Source organism: Callithrix jacchus, chromosome 1 (assembly GCF_049354715.1).
Source record: "Callithrix jacchus isolate 240 chromosome 1, calJac240_pri, whole genome shotgun sequence".
Lineage (NCBI taxonomy): Eukaryota > Metazoa > Chordata > Mammalia > Primates > Cebidae > Callithrix > Callithrix jacchus.
Window position 1 is genome coordinate 125680403 of NC_133502.1, and position 26592 is coordinate 125706994.

At 41.7% G+C, this 26592-nt stretch overlaps 1 protein-coding gene and 1 pseudogene across 21 annotated transcripts in view; both read right to left on the minus strand.

Annotated features, from left to right (window-relative positions):
- Positions 1 to 26227, minus strand: part of LOC118154757 (HAUS augmin-like complex subunit 6) — a 50712-nt gene extending 24485 nt beyond the window's left edge. For 8 of the 21 annotated variants that reach the window (XR_013534432.1, XR_013534391.1, XR_013534382.1 and 5 more), the window contains exons 1-10: positions 25800 to 26227; positions 19910 to 20005; positions 15920 to 15998; positions 14489 to 14621; positions 10737 to 10884; positions 8151 to 8216; positions 7798 to 7846; positions 5500 to 5670; positions 2829 to 3022; positions 955 to 1081 (exon numbers count right to left, since the gene is read on the minus strand). Coding sequence is in view for 7 of the 21 variants with exons in the window: in XM_078369865.1 (XP_078225991.1) it covers positions 955 to 1081; positions 2829 to 3022; positions 5500 to 5670; positions 7798 to 7846; positions 8151 to 8216; positions 10737 to 10884; positions 14489 to 14621; positions 15920 to 15998; positions 19910 to 20005; positions 25800 to 25927 (1191 nt within the window). In the remaining 14 variants the exon portion in view is untranslated. Of the gene's footprint in view, positions 1 to 954; positions 1082 to 2828; positions 3023 to 5499; positions 5671 to 7797; positions 7847 to 8150; positions 8217 to 10736; positions 10885 to 14488; positions 14622 to 15919; positions 15999 to 19909; positions 20006 to 21890; positions 23256 to 23422 lie in introns of those variants that run through there. The other 13 variants (XR_013534398.1, XR_013534385.1, XM_078369837.1 and 10 more) reach the window with 7 other exon arrangements.
- On the minus strand, positions 16011 to 18483 carry LOC103793310 (macrophage-capping protein pseudogene; annotated as a pseudogene).
- Positions 26228 to 26592: the final 365 nt, after the last annotated feature.

Consider the following 26592-nt stretch of genomic DNA (forward strand, 5'->3'; position numbering starts at 1 on the left):
GGTATTTTTAAAGCAGAGTATTAGGAGCAAGGGAGATTACTTAGTCCCTGAACTTCTCAAATGTCATAGTACCTCACATTAAGAGGAGTCCTGTTTTCTGACTGGGCTTAACGACTCACACCTGTAATCCCAGCACTTTGGGAGGCAGATGTGGGTGGATTACCTGAAGTCAAGCATTCAAGACCAGCCTGGCCAACATGGTAAAACCCCATCTCTACTAAAAAGACAAAATTAGCCAGGCATGGTAGCACATGCCTGTAATCCCATCTACCCAGGAGGCTGAGGCAAAAAAAAAAAAAAAAAACCGCTTGAACTCAGGCAGCTGCAGTGAGCTGAGATCACACCATTGCACTCTAGCCTGAGCAATAAGAGTGAAACTCCGTCTCAAAAAAAGAAAAATTATAGAATACATGTGAACTTTAGACTCGAATGCAAAGATGACATACATACAACATTTCTAGGTCATGTGTAATACAATAAATTCACAAATTACCATATATCAAACTATTCTCCAAAAGACAAACTGGCTGAGTGCAGTGGCTCATATCTGTAATCCCACCACATTGGGGAGGCCGAGGCAGGAAGATCACTTGAGCCCAGGAGTTTAAGACCAGACTTAGCAGTACAGGGAGACCTTGTCTATAAAATTAAAGAAAAAATTAGCCAGGCTTGGTGGTGCACACCTATAGTCCCAGTTACTTGAAAGGCTGAGGTAGGAGGATTGCTTGAGCCCAGAAGTTCACGGTTACAAGTTATAATCATGCCACTATACTCCAGCCAGCTATGATCATGCCACTGTACTCCAGCCAACTACGATAGTGCCACTCTATTGCAGCCAGCTATAATCGTGCCACTCTACTGTAGTCTGCACAACAGAGAAAGACACTGTCGAAAAAAAAAAATTAAAAAAAAAAAAAGGTGGGTGGGGGGCAGGGGCAAGTCGATATTACTTACTGGAGTCCAACTTTTAATTAGACTGAAAGGAGACAAACCAAGAAATTCTTTCCACTTTTTATGCCATTCTCCCTGCTTTTCAACAACAGAATGTCTTATAGTTGTGAGATCATCTTTTATTCTATACCTACAATAGAAATAAAAAACTTTATTCAAAATATGAAGATACGAAAAGCACTGAGTAAAATTTAAGAAAATAACAATAGCTGTAGAGAAGTGAAAGGAAAGTGAACTACAAGTTCAATCAATATACCACATACAAATTAAATAAACTCACAGGTGAATTTGCAGAACCTAAAATACCTTTCTCTCATTTTTTGTTTTTTGTTTTTTTGAGACAAAATCTCACCCTATCACCCAAGCTGGAGTGCAATGGTGTGATCTCAGCTCACAGCAAGCTCCACCTCCCAAGTTCAAGAGATTCTCCTGCCTCAGCCTCCAGAGTAGCTGGGATTACAGGCATGTGCTGCCACCACAGCTGGTTAATATTTTGTATCTTTAGTAGAAATGGGGTTTCACCATGTTGGCCAGGCTGGACTTGAACTCCTGACCACGAGATCCACCTGCCCTGACCTCCGAAAATGCTAGGATTACAGGGGTGAGCCACAGCGTGCAGCCACTTTCTCTTTTCAAGACCAGAAAGCAGGCCGGAAGCAGTGTCTCACACCTGTAATCCCAGTACTCTGGGAGGCCAAGGTGGGCAGATCACCTGAGGTTAGGAGTTCAAGATCAGCCTGGCCAACCTAGTGAAACCTCGTCTCTACTAAAAATATAAGAATTAGCTAGGCTTGGTGATGGGTGCCTGTATTTCCAGCTACTCAGAAGGCTGAGGCAGGAGAGAATCGCTTGAACCCAGGAGGTGGAGGTTGCAGTGAGCCGAGATTGCACCATTGCACTCCATACACTCCAGCCTAGGAAACAAGAGTAAAACTCCACCTCAAAAAAAGTAAAATATAGGCCGGGCACAGTGGCTCATGCCTGTAATCCAGCACTTTGGGAAGCCAAGGTGGGCAGATCACAAGGTCAGGAGTTCAATATAGTGACCAATATGGCAAAACCTCATCTCTATTCAAAATACAAAAACAATTAGCCAGGTATGCTGGCGTGCGCCTGTAGTCCCAGCTATTTGAAAGGCTGCGGTAGGAGAATCACTTGAATCTGGAAGGCAGAGGGTGCAGTGAGCCGAGTTTTTAGTGCCGATGCACTCCAGCCTGAGTGACAGAATAAGACTCTGTCTCAAAACAAATAAAATTTAAATTTAAATTTAAAAAAAAATTTTAAAAGACAGGGTGCAGGGGCTCATGCCTATAATCCCAGCACTTTGGGAGGCCGAGGTGGGTGGATCACGAGGTCAGGAGTTCAAGACCAGCCTGGCCAACATGGTGAAACCCTGTCTCTACTGCAAATACAAAAATTAGCTGGGCATGGTGACACATGCCTGTAATCCAAGCTACTCAGGAGGTTGAGGCAGGAAAACTGCTTGAACCGGGATCCAGGAGGCAGAGGTTGCAGTGAGTCAGGATTGCGCCACTGCACTCCAGCCTGGGCTACAGAGCAAGACTTCACCTCAAAAGAAAAAAAAACTTTTCTAAAGCCTCGTTTAATGATTAGACCCAACAAAAGGAAGCTACAGAAAAGCTAAAATTATTTCATAAAAAATTATCATTCAGAGCAAATCATTTATTCCATTAATTTTCCTTTTCCTTTCTGCTGCATGTGTATCTCCAAGAGTTAATTATATAAGGTCTTTGAGTACTAGTAGAATTCTCATGCTTACATGCCAAAGCTGAAGAGCTACTAAAGTTATACAAGATCTTTGCTGAGAAAACCACCCTATTCCTCCCACAGTAAAATAACAGATCTTTCTAGTGTACCTCATATGCTTCAGATCTGATAATCTTTCCTTCTGAAATTTGGTCTCTTTTTCAAGGTAGTGAAGGTCTACTGTCAATCCTGCTTGGTCAGACTGACAACTTTCATATTTCATTACTTTCAAGACTTCATTCAATAACTGAATAACTGTTAAGAGGTTTAATTTTCCAGCCTCATAAACATTTCCTATGTGCAACTAAAAAATCAGGAGGAGAAAAAAGTAGTGAACTATAACTTGTTACAATAATAAACTATTACATAAATATATTTAGGCTTTTTATGATTAAAGTTTACCTTAAAAAAGACAGAAAATAAAATCAAATACCCCCAACATAAAATGACTTAAATAATTTTGGTCCAATGAAAACTACTGTGAAAGAACTAACAGACCTTGCTACATTTTTATGTTATGCAAAAGGTTGAAAACTAGAGTAAAAGAAATGTTGGCCGGGTGCAGTGGCTCACGCCTGTAAGCCCAGCACTTTCAGAGGCCGAGCAGGGTAAATCACCTGAGGTCAGGAGTTCGAGACCAGCCTGGACAATGTGGTAAAACTTGGTCTCTACTAAAAATACAAAAATTAACCGGGTATGGTGGCCGGTGCCTGTAATCCCAGCTACTCGGGAGGCTGAGACAGAAGAATTGCTTGAACGTGGGAGGTGGAGGCTGCAGTGAACTGAGATGGCACCATTGCACTCCAGCCTGGGCAACAAAGAGTGAAACTCCATCTCAAAAAAAAAAAAAAAACCCAGAAAAGAAAGAAATGTTAATAGATGGAAAGAAAAATAAAGATTGAGCAGAAAGAACAGGTTTGGTGAAAAGTTCATAAATTCCCATTTTAACAGAAGTTACAACTCGACGACCCCTAAAAGCTGTGTCTGTACTTAAATGTGTTTCTTCAGCTTGCACAGTTCTGTATTTTAAAATTATTTAAATTAGTTGCCAATTTTTTTCTTTTTGGGACAGAGTCCCATTCGGTTACTCAGGCTGGGTGTAGTGGCTCGATCTTGGCTCACTGCAACCTCCAACTCCAGTATTCAAGTGATCCTCCCACCTCAGCCTCCCAAGGAGCTGCGACTATAGACATATACCACCATGTTTGGCTAATTTTTGTATTTGAGTAGAGATGGGGTTTCACCACGTTGGCCAAGCTGGTCTCAAACTCCAGACCTCAAGTGATCTGACCACCTCAGCCTCCCTAAGTGTTGGGATTACAGGCGTGAGCCCACCATGCCCAGCTAATTTCCAATATTTTTTAAATCATAGATTTCACACAAAAATTATGGGCCAGGAGCAGTAGTCCATGTAATCCCAGCACTTTAAGAGGCTGAGGCAGGAGGATCATTTGAGGTCAGGAGTTTGAAACCAGCCTGGCCAACATGGTGAAACCCTGTCTCTACTAAAAATACAAAAATGAGGCGGGCATGGCACTGCATGCCTATAATCCCAGCTACTTGAAAGGCTGAGGCAGGAGAATCACTTGAACCTGGGAGGTGGAGATTTCAGTGAGCTGAGATCTCACACTGCACTCCAGCCTAGGTGACAGAGCAAGACTCTGTCGCAAAAAAAAATTGTAGTCATAATTTTCATTTTATTTTTTAATGTCCATCTTAGGAAACCACCGTGTTAGGTAGTAATTTTCTCTGAAGACCTCATCACTTCCTACTTTCCCTCTACCATAACATATAATTACTATTACTCTTCAGAGAGTCACAACAATATTTTATCTTTGCATCTCCCCAGCATATAGTAGATGCTTGATGAACTGTGTTTTCTAAGAAAACAAAAAGGTAAGATATCCAGATAATGTTCCATAAGCAAGTGGAAATAATTGGATAGAGTTTGGGTTCATGAGGAGAGACTGTTGAAGTCATTAAATTGGTAAGAAAAATCAAATAAATTTATAATGAGGGAAAGAATAAGAGAGCATTAAAAGAACCCATGGAGAACATTATTTAAAAGTTATATAGAAAAAAAGAAACCAAGCCGGGTGCAGTGATTCACACCTGTTATCCCAGCACTTTGGGAGGCCGAGGCAGGTGGATCACTCAAGGTCACGAGTTTGAGACTTGCCTGGCTAACACACTGAAATCCCGTCTGTACTTAAAATACAAAAATTAGCCAGGCATGGTGGCACACGCCTGTAATCCCAGCTACTTGGAAGGCTTAGGCAGGCGAATGACTTGAACCGAGGGAGAGGTTACAGTCAGCCAAGATCATGCCACCGTACTCCAGCCTGGGCAACAGAGTGACTCTGTCTGAAAAAAAAAAAAAGAAACTAGAGGAAAAAACAGCAGCAGTCTGAAAGACTACAGAAAAGCAGAGACACTGAGGTCACAAAGCTAAAGGAAGAAGACTTTACAAGCAACTTAACAGCATCAAGATAAAACAGAAGCCAGGGGATGGAGACTTTTGAAAAGGACATTTGGCAATTATCATCTTCCTACTAGGAAACCTCACACTCTCTACACTGTATGATGCAGTGCTGTACAGGTATGGGGCAATTAATAAAAGTCAATACATATAAATATACACACCTTTAACAGTATCTCTCTTTATGAAAGTTTTACTAAATATGCTTACAGAAATAAATTCTGAAAGCAGAACATTGCAAGAAAATATATAATAACAGGGCAGGAGTTTTCTCAAAAGCTTCCTTACTTTCAAATGCTTACCTGAAACATTTGTTTCTCAATTTTGTCAAGTAAGAGCCTTGGAATATTAATAGCAACATTAGTTCCATCTAAAGCATATTGGTTAACAAGACTAAGAACCGAACTAACAATTTCTCTCTCTTTTTCCAAAAACACGAGTGTTTCATTCACTGAAGACCACAAAGATCGAACCTTTAAAAACAGAAAGAAAATATTAAAGTCCACACATAATCTATACATATATTTTAAAACTGTAAATATATGTTCACTCTTAGTAACAAATTTCCTAGGATGATTTCTAGTAAGAAAATTAAATAATTATATTTTAATAGTTTTTAAAAACTGATACTACTTCCAAAGAGACTTTTTAAAAAATGTATCAGGAGAATCGAGCTCACTATAATTTTCAAACAAATCTAAGACATTTTTTTTTTTTAACAGATGGGGTGTTGCTATGTTGCCCAGGCCGGAATCAAACTCCTAAGCTCATGCAACCTTCCCACATCAGTCTCCCAAGTAGCTGGGACTACAGGCACGCACCACTGCACCCAGCTCCAAATCTAAGAAACTTTATACCACCAAGAGACAATTCACATTTTCTTTTCTGAGACGGAGTTTCGCTCTTGTTACCCAGACTGAAGTGTGATGGCGTGATCTCAGCTCACCACAACCCCCGCCTCCCAGGTTCAAGCGATTCTCCGGCCTCAGCCTCCCAAGTAGCTGGGATTACAGGCATGCGCCACCACACACAGCTAATTTTGTATTTTTAGTAGAGACGGGGTTTCTACTGTTAGTCAGGCTGGTCTTAAACTCCCCACCACAGGTGACCCGCCTGCCTCGGCCTCCCAAAGTGCTGGGATTACAGGCATGAACCACCACACCCAGCCACAATTAGCATTTTCTATATATGACATGTAATCAATCTAATGACAATCAATCAGGGAGAAACAATTTTTAAAAATTTTCAAGAGGAAAAAACTACTACATCTCAATTTTAAGTAACTCAGTTTGAGGAAAGTTAAAGTGTGAAAAATTACACCTCATTAAAAGCAAAAAATCTTAGGCATACACTAATCCTATATTCATTAGAACATTTAGGCAGGCACAGAGGCACATACCCACAATCCCAGCTACTCAAAAGACTGAGGCACTAGAATCCCTTAAGCCCAGGATCCTTACAAAAAAAAAAAATACACACACACACACACACACATATGTTCATACAATATCTATTTGTAATAATCAAAAAGTAGAAACAACCCAAAGGTTCATCTAGAATTAAAAGGGCACAATGGTGCTATATTCATAAAATAGAACACTACACAGCAATGAGAATAAACACTACAATTACAAACAACAGAACAGCATGGATAAATTCATAAACAATGTTGAGTCAAAGTCAGACACAAAAAAATATATTCTATATAGTCCCATTTATATAAAGTTCAAAAACAGGCAAAACTAATCTTTAGTGTAACAGGTGAACAGTGTTTCCCCACGGGAGGAAACAGTTCAAGGATTCTAGGGTGCTGGTAACATTCTATTCCTTAAACAATATTGGTTGCATGAGCGTGTTCACTTTGTAAAAATTTGTCAAGCTGCCGCCAGGTGCAGTGGCTCACACCTGTAATCCCAGCACTTTGGGAGGCCGAGGCGGGTGGATCACGAGGTCAAGAGATCGAGACCATCCTGGTCCACATGGTGAAACCCGTCTCTACTAAAAATACAAAAAATTAGCTAGGCATGGTGGTGAGTGCCTGTAATCCCGGCTACTCAGGAGGCTGAGGCAGGAGAACTGCCTGAACCCAGGAGGCAGAGGTTGCGGTTAGCCGAGATCGCGCCATCGCACTCCAGCCTGGGTAACAAGAGCAAAACTCCGTCTCAAACAAAACAAAACAAAACAAAAAATTGTCAAGCTATACACTAATGATTTACACATTTTTTGGATATATGTTATGCTTTAATCGAATTTACAAAAGAGGGAGGGAGGTAGGGAAATACCATAATTATACACATGTTCTTCCTGCATAATACAAATACAATATTAAATATCTCTAATTAGTTCACTTTTTTTCTTTTCTATTTTTTTTGAAACAGGGTCTCGCTCTGTCACCTAGGCTGGAGTGCAGTAACACAGTCTCAGCTCACTGCAACCTCTGCCTCCCAGGTTCAAGTGACTCTCATGCCTCAGCCACCCAAGTAGCTGGGACTACAGGCAAGCGCCCCCAGACCTGGCTATAAGAGTCCGACAGACTCAGCAAACACTGCATATCACAGAATTTAAAAAGATTAAATGTCTCCTTTCAAAAGTTGTCTCACCTTTTGAATTTTTTCTTCTATATTACTGTGGTCATCATAGGGTTCCATTCTAATAAAAATTAAATAATTAGTCATATGAAAAAAATCACATGGTAATTTTAATATCCAAAGAGCTACTTAGTCTGCAACCCACCCACCAACAACTACTCCAACAAAAAATAAAATTTAATCGGAAACCAATAATAATTTATTAGAAGAACTAGACTAGAAGTCATAACTATGTTCTATCCTATCATCATCTGACTATTGATACATTATTTTAATTAATGTTTGTGGGACTCTGTTTCCTCACCTGTAAAATGCAAGAGCTAAGTTAGTATCTAAGGCAACTTCTAGCTCTAAAAGTCACTTACTTCTTTATTTGGTTTTCCAGTCCTACACATTCAGATCTCAAGTTTCGTACATGCTTAACTAATAATCTGCAAGAAAACACACAAAATGACAACTATAATATCATTACAATTAATTAGTATAGCCCACTTCTCTATTTTCCCTTTGCTTATCCTTGCTCAGGGCCTCTGGGTACAGCCGCCAGTAAGCTAAAGGACTCTAAACACTCTTTAACTATCATACAAGTGATCCAACATACAGGCTCCTACTGAGATACACCTAGGTTAGTGTATCTTCTCTAATTAGAATGATGGGGATTAGTAAGAAGGACTCTGCCCTTATCCTCATCTCACATACCCAGGGAATAAATTTAAATAATATCTAATACAGTCAGGCAACAACATTTCAGTTAATTTCAAAGGATTCTATAGCTTTAGTAATAGACAACAAAGCATTCTACAAAATTACCCTATCCCAGTATTTTGGGAGGCTGGGGCAGGAAAATTGCTACAGGCCAGGAGTTTGAGACCAGCCTGGCAATAAAGCAAGACACTGTCTCTACAAAAAAATTTAAAAACTAGCTGGGTGTAGTAGCACAGGTCTGTACTTCCAGCTACTCAAAAGCTAAGGTGAGAAGATAACTTGGGCCCAGGAGATCAAGGCTGCAGTAAGCCAAGATCGTGTCACTGCACTCTAGTAGCTAAAACAGAGCAAGACCCCATCTCTAAAATAAATTTTATAATAAAAAAAAATTATATACAACTCATACTTTGAGAGTAACAGCCTTGTCAGTCTTGTTTAATTCTGTAATACCAATATTTAAACAATATGACACTTAGATGAAACTCTAAGAAAAAAAGATATGCTAAATAGATGAACCTAAATATAAAATAGATTAAGTGCTTAAAAAAAATTATGACTACCCACCTGAAACAATATCTACTTCATGAAATATCCACTGATCAGACTAATAGACATTAAAAGTAATATACTAGCCAGGTTCAACCCTATAATCCCAGCACTATGGGAGGCCGCAAGCGGATCACCTGAGGTCAGGAGTTTGAGACCAGCCTGGCCAACATGGCAAAATCCTTTCTCTACTAAAAATACAAAAATTAGCTAGGCAAGGTGACAGGTGCCTGTAATCCCAGCTACTCAGAAGGCTGAAGCAGGAAAATCACTTGAACCCCGGAGGTGGAGGTTGCAGTGAGCCGAGATCATGTCACTGCACTCCAACCTGGGCAACAGAATGAGACTCTGTCTCAAAAAAAAAAAATATATATATATATATAATACACTATGGCAATATGGAAAAATTTACAAAATAAAATACCAAGATAAAAAGGATACAAAATAAAATAAACTCTACAATTACAACTTTAAAATATATTTCCCTATTTTACAAAGCACATATGAAAAATTAACCTTTTAAACTAAAGTGAGCGGGCACAAATGGTTCATGCCTGTAATCCCAGCACTTTGGGAAGCCAAGGCAGGTGGATCGCTTGAGGTCAGGCGTTCGAGACCAGCATGGCCAACATGGCAAAACCCTACTGCTACTATAAAGAGAAAAAAACATAGCCGGGCATGGTAGCAGGTACCTATAAACCCAGCTACTCGGGAGGCTGAGGCATGAGAATCCTTTGAACCCACAATGTGGAGGTTGCAGTGAGCCAAGATCGCACCACTGCAACAGAGCAAGACTCTCTCAAAACAAATAAATAAACCAAAGTGATCTTTTCCTTTTCTCTAAACTTGTATTTATAATATGCGTCAAGTTTTAAAATATTTTATGCCAAAGTTATCTGACTATGTCCAGGCACAGTGGCCCATGGCTGTGATCCCAGCACTTTGGGAAGCTGAGACAGGTAGACAGCTTGAGCTCAGAAGTTTGAAGTCAGCTTGGACAACATGGTGAAACCTCATCTCTATTAAAAATACAGAATTGGCTGGGCATGGTGGCCTGTGCCTGTAATCTCAGCTACTCTGAAGGCTGAGGTGGGAGGATGACTTAAGCCTAGGAAGCAGAGGTTGCGGTGAGCCAACATCATGCCACTGCATTCCAGCCTGGGAGCCGGGGGGACAGAGCCAGACCCCAGATAGGAAAAAAAAAAAAAAAAATGACAGAAAAACAAATAAGCTCACTCACTTAAAAAAAAAAAAAGGAAGAAGAAGGAGAGAGAGACCACACACCGTGGCTCACACCTGTAATATCCCAGCACTTTGGGAGGCCAAGATGGGTGGATCACCTGAGGTCAGGAGTTCGAGATCAGCCTGACCAACGTGGAGAAACCCCATCTCTACTAAAAATACAAAATTAGTGGAGTATGGCGGCACACGCCTGTAATCCTGGCTACCCAGGAGGTTGAGGCAAAAGAATCACTTGAACCTGGGAGGTGGAAGTAGTGGTGAGCCTAGATCATGACATTGCATTACAGCCTGCGCAGCAAAAGCAAAAGTCCATCTCAAAAAAAAGAAGTTATCTGACTTTAAAATGCAAACATGATTGCCAGGGTTTTGACATAGGCATAGATTATTTCTACTGGTTATATTGGTGACATCTGTTCAAACGAAAGAAATTATTTTCTAACTATCAAGGTACTACTTACTGTGCATTTTCCTGATATTTTTGGGTAACACAATCTTCTCTTTGTAAAATTTGTAAAAATCTGCTACGTGCTAAATGGCATCTGGCAATGCATTTGTGCAAGTCCTGTGGTTTTAAGTTAAATGTCTCTGCAAAACGATGAGAAGAATCTATATGGAACACAAATAAGATTATAGAAAACAGGCTGGTCTGATAGTAGCAGGTTATCAGAATTTAACATTAGTATCAATCAAGTTGGTATACAATCTCCGACTAAATTTGATTGACTGTTTTAAAAAAGAAAAGGAAAACAGACTTACAAGCTAATAAATACCAAAAATGTTGAACTTTAATATTAAGAAACCAACATCATGTAACTAACAACTCCCCAAAAGCCAGTATACTACTAACATATAACAATACAACTAATGTTTTGTTTTGGTTTCTGGGTTGTTTTCTTGAGACAAGGTCTTGCTCTCTTGCCCAGGCTGGAGTGCAGTGGCACAAGCATAGCTCACTGCAGCTTCAACCTGAGTTCAAGCGATCCTCTCACCTCGGCCTCCCAAGTGGCTGGGACTACAAGCACATGCCACCATGCCCATCTAGTTCTTTTTTATCTTTTGTAGAGACTGATTCTCAAGGTGTTGCCCAAGCTAGTCTTGAACTCCTAAATTCAAGGGATCCTCCTGTCTCAGCCTCCCAAGTGATGGGATTACAGGTCGCCACACCCAGCCTGATACAACTAATGTTAAGAAAAGTAAGATGACTTTTTCTTTTTTGGCCTGGAGTCTTGCTCTGTTGCCAGGCTGAAGTGTGTAGTGGCACGATCTTGGCTCAGTGCATCACTGCAACCTCTGCCTCCTGAATTCAAGCAATCCTCCTGCCTCAGCCTCTCGAGTAGCTGGGACTACAGCCATGCCACCAAGCCCAGCTAATTTGTGTATTTTCAGTCAAGATGGCGTTTCACCATGTTGGCCAACCTGTCTCGAACTCCTGACCTCAGGTGATCCACCCCCCTCAGCTTCTCAAAGTGCTGGGATTACAGGTGTGAGCCAAAACTCCCAGCCAAAATGACCTTTTTATAAAGTAGGCAACTATAAAAGATTTCTAAAGGTGAGTTATTTTATTTTATTTATTTTTTTGAAACAGAATCTCATTCTGTTGCCCAGGCTGGAGTGCAGTGGTACAATCTGAGCTCACTGCAAACTCTGCCTCCCAGGTTCAAACGATTCTCCTGCCTCAGCCTCCCGAGTAGCTCGGACTACAGGCGCATGCCACCACACCCAGCTAATTTTTCTATTTTTGGTAGAGATGGGTTTTCACCATTTTAGCCATCTCTTGACCTCATGATTTGCCCACCTTGGCCTTCCAAAGTGCTGGGATTACAGCTGTAAGTCACCAAGCCCAGTCCAAGGTGAGTTATTTTACACACTTAAAAATTTTCAGAGTCCATCTACCTAAAAAAATTCTTACTGTAATTTGAGGTATCTATAAATACTGCATTTATTTATAGATATCTCAAATTATAGTAAGAGCTACTTTGCGTCCAAACAATCTTTTAACAAAGGAATAAAGTCAACATAAAAAAGTAAGAGGAGATCACATCATCTCCTTTGCTGCCATCAGTTTACTTTTCCTCCTAGTGAGACTGAAAGGACAACATAACCAAATAAAACCCTTGTTCATTTCATAAGCAATTCTTCACTGTATTACTAATAACCAAAGTAGAACTACGAACAACCCACGTAAACATTTCAGAGTTAGGTTTTACCTGTAATAAATGTAATAACTCCTACTTTAACATGGCTCAATACAACAAAAATTTGAGTATTCTGAGGCCAGGCATGGTGGCTCAAGCCCATAATCCCAGCCCTTTGGGAGGCCAAGGTGGGTGGATCAGCTGAGGTCAGGAGTTCAAGACCAGCCTGACCAACATGATGAAACCCCATCTCTATTTAAAAAATAAAAATAAAAAATTTTTAAAATATGAGTATTCTGAAAATCAGGGAATTCCACACTGTATTTAACGTTGCTTATCCAGGTCATAGTATTGCCTCAAAGAAACCACCAGAATTTCTAAATATTTAACAGGAAATGAGTTTACTGAATTTAGAAGTTATCTAGAGACTGAACATGTTGACTGGAATTAGTTTAAATCTAGAACATATTTTATATAAAATAGTTTGCATTACATGTAATTTGGGCAGATCATCCACTAGCAGAAAAAATGCAAACATTCTTATATTACATTTGTAATACCAGCACTTTGGGAGGCCAAAACAGAAGGATTACTTGAGACCAGGAGTTCAAATCAAAACCAGCCTGGGCAAAATAGAAAGATCCACCCATCTACAAAAATAAATAATTTTTCTTTTTTCTTTTTTGAAGTTAAGTGTGCTCTATCACCCAGGCTGGAGTGCAGGGGCACAATTTTGGCTCACTGCAACCTCCCTCTCCCATGTTCAAGCAATTCTCATGCCTCAGCCTCCCAAGTAGCTGGGATTACTGGCACCCGCCACCATACCTAGGTAATTTTTGTATTTTTTTTTTTTTTTAATGTTTAAAGACAGGGTTTCACCATATTGGTCAGGATGGCCTCGAACTCCTGACGTCAGGTGATCCGCCTGCCACAGCCTCCCAAAGTGCTGGGATTACAGGCGTGAGCCACTGCGCCAGGCAATTTTTGTATTTTTTATTAGAAACAGGATTTCATCATGTTGGCCAGGCTGGTCTCAAACTCCTCACCTCAAGTGATCTGTCTGCCCTGGCCTCACAAAGTGCTGGGCTTACAGTCATGGAGCCACCACATCCAGTCAAAAAAAAAAAAAAATTTTTTTTAAATTACAAATTGCTCCTAAACATGAAACAATTTTCAACCTCACTAATAAGAGAAATATAAATTAAAACTATACTGAGATTCCACTGTAACCTATCAAACTGAAGAGATAAAAATGTCTGATCATTTACTTGGTACATTCTCAGGAATTATGGGTTAAAGAAAAAAATTAAATAAATAAAAATGTCTGATTATATACTATTAATGAGCCTTTCGGAAAACAGATACTATCCATACACTAGTAATAAAAGTATCAATTGTTGCTGGGCACAGTGGCTGACACCTGTAATCGCAGCACTTTAGGAGGGCGAGGCAGGAAGACTGCCTGATCACAGGAGTTCAAGACCAGCCTGGGAAATATGGTGTGACCTCTGTATTTAAAAAAAAAAAAAAAAAAATTTTAAAGAAAATGTTTCCCAACCCTTGTATTAGAACCTGATAAAATGGCCAGGTGCAGTGGCTCACGTCTGTAATCCCAAAACTTTGGGAGGCCAAAGTGGGCAGATCACAAGGTCAGGAGATCCGAAATCATCCTGGCTAACACAGTGAAACCCTGTGTCTACTAAAAATACAAAAAAATTAGCTGAGCATGGTGGCAGGTGCCTATACTCGCAGCTACTCAGGAGGCTGAGGCAGGAGAATCACTTGAACCTGGGAGGCAGAGGTTGCAGTGAGCCAAGATGGTGCCACTCCAGCCTGGGCAAGAGAGAGAGAGACTCATCTCAAAAAATAATAATAAAATAATATGAATAGTAACTATGTTCATTATGAGAAGACTGCAAAGTCCAGTTCCAGTGGAATATTAACAATTTCCTTCTTGGGGTACATTAATGTTGTAACTTACTTTGCTTTTACTAAAATGTTTTCATGATTTAAAAATTCGAAAGAATAAAAATTTAAGAATCAAAACATAAGAAACTTTTATAAATTGAACTTACTTTTAGAACTGGATTTAATATATTTCATCGCAACAAATCTTGCAAAATGATACATCAGATGAATAAACTTAGGACCACCAGGAGAAAGAAATAGTGAACCAACAACTTGAGGAAAGCTACTTCCACATTCACCCTATGAAGAAATAAGACGATTTGAAGATATTAACAGTAGCTCTTACATTTACATCACACTATTTTTTTTGAAGGGTGTGACAATCTTGCAGTAGAAGCCCGACATTTTCATGAGCACTACGCTGAAGGTTGCCATGGGGCTCCCCAGTGCCTCTTCATAGCAGTGCTTTGGACATATCCAACTTTGTAGCAGAATGTAAAGCAATCCAAGGGGATAAGGCCCTCATCGCCCTCAGCCCACGGTCTTCTCATCATAATTTTTTTTTTTTGAGCTGCAGTTTTGCTCACTGCCAAGGTTGGAGTGCAATGGTTCAATCTTGGCTCACCAAAACCTCTGCCTCCCAGGTTCAATGATTCTCCTGCCTTCCTCCCCAGTAGCTGGGAATACAGGCGTGTACCACCATGCCTGGCTAAAGTTGTATTTTTAGTAGAGACAGGGTTTCACCATGTTAGTAAGGCTGATCTCAAACTCCTGACCTCAAGTGATCTGCCCGCCTTGGCTTTCCAAAGTGCTGGGATTATAGGTGTGAGCCACCACGCCCGGCCAGTCATCATACTATTTTTGAAGCATCAAAGAATTTGATCAGGGCTGGGTGTGGCTCATGCCTATAATCCCAACATTTTGGGAGGCCGAAGCGGTTGGATCACTAGAGGTCAGGAGTTCAAGACCGGCCTGGCCAACATGGTGAAACCCCATCTCTACTAAATACACAGAAATTATCTGGGTGTTATGTGGCTGTAATCCAAGCTACTCGGGAGTCTGAGGTGGGAGAATCCCTCAAACCTGGGAGACGGAGGCTACAGTGAGCCGAGATTGCACCACTGCACTCTAGCCTGGGCAAATGAACGAGACTGCATCTCAGAAATAATAATAATAATAATAATGAATTTGATCAGGATTATTCTATTTAAACCACAAGTTAAATGTTTTACCTTTTCTAAACTCTAAGTGGACCTGGTCAGAAAAAACAACTATAATACAGACACAATCATTGATACTATCTGGGGAAACAAACTATAATAATACATGGTTGGTTGAAAAAGTTTGCTTTAAACAGAAACTGTGCTCGAAACGCTCAAGAACTCTAAAACCTACTTTCAGTGCACCTGGCCAGCAAAGCTGGTTTCTTCGAAATACATAGAATCCCAACCAAAACCCATCAAAGTAGACTATTCTAACTAATATTTTCTTGCTTATACTGTTAGCATTAAAGCATTAAAAAGATTTCTAAAAAGTTAGGAGTTAAAGTCATTTTTAACTTCTTAAAGTCTGTATCTTCTAACAAAAAGAATACTTACAGAAATCCTTTTTATCCATTCATAGCAATGTTTTCGGAATTCAGTATCACTTTTTTGGTCAAATGGGGGCCAACAAAATCTGGAAAACAAAAATAAAAGCATTAGGATTATGCACAACAATAGCAAAAAAAAAGGCAATCTCAGCAAAGTTTGTTTTTTGTTTTTGTTTTTTGTAGAAGAGCTGGGAAAGCACTTGTCTCCTTTATTGAATATCTGCAGGAGGCACCGCTGCACTGACCAGGCAGCAGAGAAGAAAGCAGGCAGGCCATGGGAGGTAGGGGAGCATGAAGCAGGAGATGCCCACCCTCATTTCCAGTCCTTGAAAAATTGCTTGAAGATGGGAGTCTCACTCACGGCCCTGGGGCAATATCTCCACCTGAGTGTTGAGGGCATACCACATGTGCAAGATGAAGCCCTCAGCCACTTGCAGGTTTGCCTGCCGCTCCTTCTCATTCGCTTTTCGTCCCTTCCAGATATAGATCTTGCCACAGAGCCCATTGTCCAGCACAGAGCAGTCATCAGACATCAGCAGTTCGGGGAAAAAGGGACTGGAGTCAGCCACCTTGGTCAGGTTCATCTGTCCAGTGACATCAGAGACCTTATACAGAGCCATGGCCTGGGCATTTGTCTGGTCAGCTGTGAGGTCTTCCTCGGGGTTGCCCTCCTTGAGAGAAGGCTTGGGGCCCAGAACCTGGATCATCTCATAAGGCTCCTCCCCATCAGTGACAATCTCCACCTGGGCCTTGCCCTGTCGCTCACTGTCCCGGATGGCCAGGGCCAGGTCTCTCGCCTTGCTGCGTTCCAGGATGTTGGACTTTCCACCACATCAGGCAAAGATGTTCTGGCCCAGGTCCAGGATGAAGCAGTCCCCCATGTTGAAGCTGTCCCAGCTCACTGCCCACTCAGTGGCATGGATGTTCTTCTCCCCTTCACCTGGTAGAGTTTCTTGACGGCAGCTGGGGCTCCTGAGGAGGTCTTGTGAAATGCTGACTCCACACCACCTTCCTGGTACTTGAGGCCCTGTGGGAAGTAGCTCATGAAGAGATTGGACTCACTGCCCTGCACCTCACGGTGCTGCACAGGCCGCTCTCCCAGCAGTGTGTTGAGGTGCACAGCCAGCACAGCACAGGACCCCCGCTCATGCCAGGATGACTGCTGGCCTATCCACAGGTGCAGATGGGAAACCTCTTCTGGGCCATTGTACAGCAGTAGGTAGAAGTCCCCGAGGAGAAGAAGACGCCCTGGTTCTCTCTCCCCACAGGCACTGGCTTCAGCTTCTCCACCCTCCACATATGCAGGCCTGGATCCTGCACTGAGGCTGAAAATGGAGAGCCACTCTGGGGAATGGCTGCGTACGTGCTGTTTTCAGATCTGCCAAGGCCTTGATCCCACAGCAAATTTTTTAAAACTCAAACTTATTTCCCATACCTGAAATATTAACATGTGGCCAGGCACAGTGGCTGACCTGAGATCACTTGAGACCAGTCTGGCCAACACGGAAAAATCCCATCTCTACTAAAAATACAAAAATTAGCTAGGCATAGTGGTACACACCTCTAGCCTCAGCTACTTGGGAGGCTAAGGCATGAGTATTGCCTGAACCCAGCAGATGGAGGCTGCAGTGAGCCAAGATGACACCACTGCACTCTAACCCTGTTAACAGACTGAGACCTTGTCTTAAAAGAAAAAAAATTAAAGCGAAAAGAATTAAAGCTAACATTCTTAGATAACAGATAGAGAGACACCAACCTGTAAGAAACTATTATTATTTTTTTTTTTTGAGATGGAGTCTCCCACTGTCTCCCAGGCTGGAGTGCATCTGCTCACTGAAACTTCTGCCTCTCAGGTTCAAGTGATTATCCTGCCTCAGCCTCCCGAGTAGCTGGGATTACAGGTGCCCACCATCAGGCCTAACTAATTTTTTGTATTTTTAGTAGAGATGGGGTTTCACCCTGTTGGCCTGCCGGATCTCAAACTCCTGACCTCAAGTATTCTAGCTACCCCAGCCTCCCAAAGTGCTGGGATTACAGACGTGAGCCACCACACCTGGCTGAACTTTTTCTATTTATAAATATCTATAGGACTGAGTTGGGTTCATACAAATCACTAAAATGGATTAAATGAAAGAATGAACAGCTATTAAAATTGCTGAAAATTAGCTAAACACAACAATCTCAATGGATCCCCTGGACTAGTGCATAAAGATAATATTAAAAAATTAGTAAATTAAGCCTGGAAAGAAACAGTAATTTGCCAGAGAGAAACATAAACAGATACATTTGAAGAGAAGAAAAGAATTGGCATGAAAGATTACGACTCCTAGAGATAATCTTTATCATCATACTGTGGGTGCTACTTTTTTGTAGCTAAACAACAAGACAGAAAAACACGAAAATGAGAAGTTTTGCTTCAATTTTGGTTCAAAAATATTAGGGTTTAAAATTTACCTTTTGCTTTTCTTTCACAGTTTTTTCAAAATTTTTATTCTGAAAAATAATTATTGAAGGCCTCATACTTTTTCTATAATTATATTCAGTATTCCCAGAAAAAAATTGAGCATACATAGGGAACAAAAAGACTAAAAAGCTAGAATGTCAATAGTGATACACTCTGGTTGATGGGTTTAGAAAGAACTTTTGGCCGGGCGCGGTGGCTCACACCTATAATCCCAGCACTTTGGGAGGCCAAGGCGGGTAGATCATGAGGTCAAGATACAGACCATCCTGGTCAACATGGTGAAACCCCGTCTCTACTAAAAATAGAAAAATTAGCTGGGCATGGTGGCGCACGCCTGTAGTCCCAGCTACTCGGGAGGCTGAGGCAGGAGAATTGCTTGAACTCAGGAGGCGGAGGTTGCGGTGAGCCAAGATCGCGCCATTGCACTCCAGCCTGGGTAACAAGAGCGAAACTCCATCTCAAAAAAAACAACTTTCATATTTTTCTTTTTTTTTTTTTAAAGACAGGGTTTCACCATGTTGGCCAGGCTTGTGTTGAACTCCTAACCTCAAGTGTTCCACCTGCCTCGGCCTCCCAAAGTGCTAGGATTACAGGTGTGAGCCACCGCGCCTGGCCAATTTTTACATTTTTCTATACTTTCTGAATTACTTAAAATGAGCCATAATGTTGATAATCAGGAAAGAAACTAAAAATCTATTTTTATTTGGACAGAAGAAGTTCTGTACCTTAATAATAGGTAATTCCAAAAAAGGATCCACCTATTCTCCTGCATACTCAGAACTTCAAATAAAAGCAAAATATTCAAAACAGATTATCAAAAAAAAAAAATAATGCCCTAAGTAATAGATCTACTTGTTGACTCTCAATATAAAAGCTTGATGGCACAATATAAATATCAAAATAAATTTGAACACTTTTTTAGATAGAAGAAACACAAATCACATGCATGCAAAATAACTGAGAACTGAGACTAGTGGGTTTTTACATGTTTATCTCCTTCTTGAACTATTTAATATTCAACATTCAACAGCATATAACAATAGGGTAAATGTAACGAGAATGATTTCTGCCTACAGCAATTGATGATTTAATATATATGTCACTGAAAAAAGAATAAGGATTTACAGAGTCCCGTATAGACAAAACAGCACTGCCTATAGGCAAAGTAATAAGGTGTAGAGTACTGAAAAAAAAAATAAGGCAAAATCAAGTTCATACAGATTGATAACAGTTAATTGTTTTGCAAGAATAATTTGCTTAATTATTAAGACCATGAAGAATGTTAAGAACTATATAAAATTAAAACTATGTTACTTATAAAATAAACAATGATTTTAAAATATGTACCAAAGAAAAAAAATCACTCAGATTTATAAAGATTAAGTATTAAATGTGTAAGACTCAAATCTGAATTTTGTACTATTCATTCAAAACAGTGGGCAAAGGCCAAGCTGAAATTCTACCTTATATTAAAACACAGTCCATTTTCAAATTTGGAAAGAAACTTAAGAAAATGAAATTATTTTTCCTTACTTGAAAACTTCTTTGGTGAGAGACTGGTCCAGTATTTCAAACAAAAAATAAGAAACTATATGAAAGGCATCACGGTTCAGCTTGTCAAACATGTTCCTAGGGGTTAAAAATGAAATAGAAGTAGAAAATGAAAAAGAAAATAGTTAATAAACTAAACATCATCAAAAGGAGTTTGACACAAATTAATGTCTTAATTCCAGGAAGACAAGGCAAATTAATTTTTCATATTCATGTAGATGTTATAACCAATTAAAAACATACAAGCTTTTGTTTCCTAATTCCGAAAATAAAAATTCAATAGAAGACCGGCAGAACTTGCTTTAATGAAAACACTCTACAGAAAAGGAAGGAAAATCTAATTCGAGATAGAATAGCAGTAAATAATTAATATTTATTAAGAGTTTCCAGCCGGGTGCGGTGGCTCACGCCTATAATCCCAGCACTTTGGGAGGCAGAGGCGGGTGGATCATGAGGTCAAGAGATCGAGACCATCCTGGTCAACAAGGTGAAACCCCGTCTCTATTAACAATACAAAAATTAGCTGGGCATGGTGGTGCACGCCTGTAGTCCCAGCTACTTGAAAGGCTGAGGCAGGAGAATTGCTTGAACTCGGAAGGTGGAGGTTGCAGCGAGCCGAGATCGTACCATTGTACTCCAGTCTGGGTAACAACAGTGAAACTCTGTCTCAAAAAAAAAAAAAAAGTTTCCTATTTGCCAAGCATTCTTTAAGCCCTCTATAGGCAGTAACTTAGCCAACCTTCACTTCTATCACATACCACCTACCTTAACACAAATTATTTTACTTAATCCTAATGACACTAGATAGATAGTGGTTTGATTATCTTCATAATACAGATGAGGAACCCTAAATTTAGAGGTTAGAAATTTGCCCAAAATCGCTTAACTAGAAAGTGGAAAAGTACTAATTTGAAATACGTCCCCTTATCCTAGAGCTCAGGGTCTTCACTACTAGATTTTTACTCCCAGAACCATCTTTATAATACAATGCTGGCATTAGTTTTCATTATTCCAATTACCCTAATTAATCAAAACAAAGCCTAAAAGGAATACAATGTGAAAACAGAAACAGAAAAACACTAAAGCCTTTAAGAAATGTCACACCACTGCCAGGCGCGGTGGCTCACGCCAATAATCCCAGCACTTTGGGAGGCCGAGGCAGGTGGATCACGAGGTTAAGAGATCGAGACCATCCTAGGCAACAAGGTGAAACACCGTCTCTACTAAAAATACAAAAATCAGCTGGGCATGGTAGTGCACGCCTGTAGTCCCAGCTACTCGGGAGGCTGAGGCAGGAGAATTGAACTCAGAAGGTGGAGGCTGCGGCGAGCCGAGATCGTGCCATTGTACTCCAGTCTGGGTAACAACAGCGAAACTCCATCTCAAACAAAAAAAAAAAAAAAAAAAATGTCACACAACTATAAGGAATCAAGAGTTAACTTAAACGGCAAAGCATCAAATTTACTTCAAAAAATCAAATCAAGTGAATTTCTGACTCAGGAGTGATTACTATTCTCTTGCATAAGTTCCTATGCCTATCCATTTGTCAATTCTTTTGTCCTTAGAATGTCTCTATTCCTCAAGTAACACAAATGAAGTTCCATCTATCCCACTTCCTTACCATCTCTCAAACCTGTTGTTTTTTCAAAGTACTTTATCTTCTCTTTGGCACTTATTGTAATCTGTAATAAGATCTTCGTTGAAGATTTCTTCCTTCACTAGATTTAAATTCTATAAAGGAAAATTTGTATCTATTCTGTTCACCATTCTATACCAAGGTCCAATACTGTGTTCAATAAATATTTGTTGAATGAACAAATAAATGAATCACCTCTTTTTATTCCTACTGCCACCTTAGTTTGAGGAAGGAGACCCAGGCATCTGGGATCACCTCTCCCTTGACCTCCACATTGCACTTCAATAAAAGAAAAGGCTGGCCAACTGTCGGTGCCTCTTGACTCACCTTCCTGTAATATAGCAGGCGTGGTATGGGGGAATCGCTCCAGAAGACACTGTTTTTACTTGAACAAGATCAAACCCCTAGCCCACTCTTCCATCTGGAGACCAGAACCCTTTCACATGTAATTTAAACCCAGGACCCTTTTTTTTTTTTTTTTGAGACAAGAGTTTTGTTGTTGTTACCCAGACTGCAGAGTGGAGTGCAATGCCAAGATCTCGGCTCAACGCAACCTCCACCTCCTAGGTTCCAGCAATTCTCCTGCCTCAGCCTCCCGAGTAGTTGGGACTACAGGCGTGCACCATCATGCCCAGCTAATTTTTGTATTTTTAGTAGAGATGGGGTTTCACCTTGTTGCCTAGGATGGTCTCGATCTCTTAACCTCGTGATCCACCCGCCTCGGCCTCCCAAAGGGCTGGGATTATAGGCGTGAGCCACCGCGCCCGCCCAGGACCCTTTCATATGTGATTTCTAAAACTGTAAACCCAAGACCCTTTCTTTCTTTTTTTTTTTTTTTTTGAGACGAAGTTTCACTGTTGTTTGCCAGGCTGGTGTGCAATGGCTCCATCTCGGCTCACCACAACCTCCGCCTCCTGGGTTCAAGCAATTCTCCTGCCACATGTGGAGCCCAAAGCTCAGTGCCCTCACCATTCACCCTACAAGAGAATGTGTTGGCCCCCAGGACCCATGCTGTCAAATTCTACTCTTGTCTTTGTCCTATTTCTTTTCTCACTCCCTCATGGCCACTGGGACTCAGGGCACCCATATACAGGGTTAGGCTGGTTCCCAACAGTTTTTTTTTTTATTTTTAAGAGACAGGATCTCGCCCTGTTATCCAAGGTGGAATGCAGTGGTACAATCATAGCTCACTGTAGCCTCAAACTCCTGGGCTCAAGCAATCCTCCCACCTTGTCCTCCCAAAGCACTGGGATAACAGGTGTGAACCACCATGCCCAGCCTAATTATTTTTTTAAGAGACAGAGTCTCACTAAGTTGCCCAAGCTGGTCTCAAACTTCTGGCCAACAGCAATTTCCCACCTCAGCTTTCTGAGTAGCTGGATTTACAGGTGCATTGAGCAATTTTAAAAGTACCTTGGGCAGGGTACAGTGGCTCATGCCTGTAATCCCAGCACTTTGGGAGGCTGAGGTAGGAAGAGCACGAGCTCAAGAGTTCAAGACCAGCCTGACCAACACGGTGAAAACCCATCTCTACTAAAAATACAAAACGTAGCCTGGCGTGGTGGTGTATGCCTGTAGTCCCAGCTGCTCAGGAGGCTGAGGTAAGAGGATTGCTTGAGCCTAGGAGTTCTAGGCTGTAGTGCACTATGCTGACTGGTGTCCGCATTAAGTTCAGCGTTAATATGGTTACCTCCCGGAGTGGGGGATCACCAGGTTACCTAAAGAGCGGTGAACCAGCCCAGGTCGGAAACTCCCATGCTGATCAGTACTGGGATCGCACCTGTGAATAGCCACTGCACTCCAGCCTGGGCAACATAGCAAGACCCCTGTCTCTAAAAAATAATAATAATAATATATACAAAAATTAGCCAGCCGTGGTGGCGGGCACCTGTAATTCCAGCTACTCAGGAGAATTGCTTGAACCCAGGAGGCGGAGTTTGTAGGGAGCTGAAATCGCGACACTTCACTTCAGCCTAGGTGACACAGCAAGACTCCGTCTCAAAAAAAAAAAGGAAAAAGAAAACAGATGAATGGATAAAGAAACTGTAGTATACATACACAATGGAACATTATTCAGCCACACAAAAAGAAGAAAATCCTGTCATCTGCATCAACATGGATGGAACTGGAGGACATTATCTTAAGTGAAATAAGTCAGGCATGGAGAGACAAATACTACATATTCTCACATGTGAAAGCAAAATAAGTGGACCTCATGGAGGCAGAGAGTAGAATGGTGGTTAACACAGTTTAGGAAAGGAAGAGAGAGGGGGAGGGATGAAGAGAAGTTGATTAATAGGTACAAAAATACAGTGAGAAGGAATAACTTCTAGTGTACAATAGTGCTGAAATGAAGTTATAGTTAACAATAATTTATTGTATATTTTAAAATAGCTAGAAGAGAACTGTAATGTTTCCAACACAAAGGAAAGATAAATGTCTGAGGGAATGGCTATCCCAGTTACCCTGATCTTATTCTTTTTTTTTTTTGAGAGAGTTTCGCTCTTGTTGCCCAAGCTGGAGTGCAATGGCACCATACCAGCTCACTCCAACTGCCGCCTCCCAGGTTCAAGGATTCTCCTGCCTCAGCCTCCCAAGCAGCTGGGATTATAGGCATGCATCACCACACTGGGCTAATTTTGTATTTTTAATAAAGATGCGGTTTCCTCATGTTGGTCAGGCTGGTCTCAAACTCCAGACCTTCGGTTATCTGCCCATCCTGGCCTCCCAAAGTGCTGGGATTATAGATATGAGCCACCATGCCCAGCCTCTGATTCTTACACATTGTTTAAGTGTATCAAAATATCAAAAATTTTATATCCCAAAAATAGGTACAGCTACGATACATCAATAAAAGAAAACAGGCCAGGCTCAGTGGCTCACATCTGTAATTCCAGCACTTGGGAGTGGCCAAGGCAGGGGGATCACTTGAGGCCAGGAGCTCAAGACCAGCCTGGACAACACACCGACCCTAGGCATGGTGCCATGGCCTGCAGTCCCAGCTACTCAGTAGGCTGAAGTGGGAGGACCACCTGAACCCAGGAGGTGGAGGATGCAGTGAGCTGTGATCACACAACTATACTCCAGGCTGGGTGACTGAGAGAAAACCTCACTTAAAAAAAAAAAAAAAAAAAAATGCCGGGTACAGTGGCTCATATCTGTAATCCCAGCACTTTACAAGACCGAAGCAGAAGGACTGCCTGAGCCCAAGAATTTTGAGACCAGTCTGGGCAGCATGGTTAGCTACTATCTCTAAAATGATAACATATTTTTTAAGGAAAAAAGAAAGAAAAAACAAATTGATGGTGGATCCCTTCCAGTAACACACTGAAAAGGACTCTAAAGACACAGGGGTAGCTGGGCGCAGTGTGGGGGCCTGTAATCCCAGCTACTCGGGAGGCTGAGGCAGGAGAATTGCTTAAACTCAGGAGGTGGAGGTTGCAGTGAGCTGAGATCAGGCCACTGCCCTCCAGCCTGGGCAACAGAGTCAGATTCCGTATCGAAAAACAAAAACAAACAAACAAACAGCTACTAGAAGAACTGAAATTATATCATTTACAAAAGTTAAACAGATTGAGGAGAATAGAAGATAGCCAATGTATATATCCCAAATTCCTCCTGGCCTACAGTAAGAATGACTAAATAGAGATACTGGCTAAAGGTCATAAAACACAGAAATATAAACAGAGTCCTTTTCAGGGGGTTATTGGGAGGAATCCATAACCTTAACAGAAGTGGAAAAAGCAGTAAAGGGACTTTTACTTTCCATACTTTTCATTAAAAGGGTATTAGTTTTTAATACCCTTCTCTATTGTTTTATGCTAAGTCTAGCACGCCTTACTTTCCTAATTCAAAAAGTAAAAACTATAAAGTTAGACGTGTTTGTACTATGGTTTCCATGTTCTTCCACTATCACGCGCCATCCCTCCGACTACTCCACAGACCGTCCCTCCACCACCGAGGCCGAGTTCAGCTGCCCCTCCAGTTTTGCACTCAGCCCATCTGCTGACTTTCGCACTCCCCAGCAGAGCGCTTCCGGCACTCTTCCATTATTTACTGTCTGTCTCTGCCCCAAGGCTGGCGGCAACTGGGAGTAGGAACTTTGCAGCCAGTTCCTGGCACAAAGCAACCGCTCAACCAACTGTGATTAATCAACCTCCGGGGTCTACAAAAGGGCGAGTCCCCCGGCGTCCTCCGGCTCAGCCTCCCTCGCCCCGCCGGCCTCGGTCTCCTTACACTCCGAGGTGCGTGTGCGACACGATCTTTCCGCAAGCAATGGTCGCCGGGCCTGGTTCGAAGCCGAGAGCCTGCAGATACATCCAGAGATGCTCCTTCTCGAAAGCGGTGACCGAGGCCGAGCTCATTATCGCGGTAGGCTCGGTGGCGGCAAAGAAAGAAAGAAAGCGGGATTCCTGGAGGGCCCTCAGGATCCCTCCCTACGGTCAGCCTGAGGCCGCGGCGGCCCTTCCATTGCCACCGCCTGCTCCTTCCTCGCCCGGAGCCATTTCGCCTCAAAGGGCCTTAGAGCCTAGGGGAAATTGAGCTGCTAACGGTATTGCGGCCACAACCGCCTCATCGAAACCGCCACAAACCGAGACTCCCGCCCTTATGGAAGAGCAGTGTGCGCCGGCGCCGCCAGGCTTCCGAGGAAGGAGGGACTTCCCGGGAGGACTATATCTCCCGCCATGCAATGCGCTCTTCTCTCCTCTTTTCCGGTCATGCCCAGCCGAGAAACTACACAACCCACAGGGGATTGCGCGGCCAGCGAATTGTTCTGCGCTTGCGTAACCGCTGTAGTGTCCAGACCCTCGGGCCTTCGGGGTTTTGATTCTTGGTGTGTGGGGATCATCCTAGTTGTTACGTCACATAAAAACCATAAATGGAGCACTGTGCCTCGGTGTAGAGAAAAAGCACTGGTTTCATCCTCAACTATGGTCACTGTGACTCTGATCAAGTCACGTAATCTCTGAGCCTCATTTCTGTCATTAGCAAAATCTGTGCCCTCAAATGCTGGATGTTCCTTTTCCTG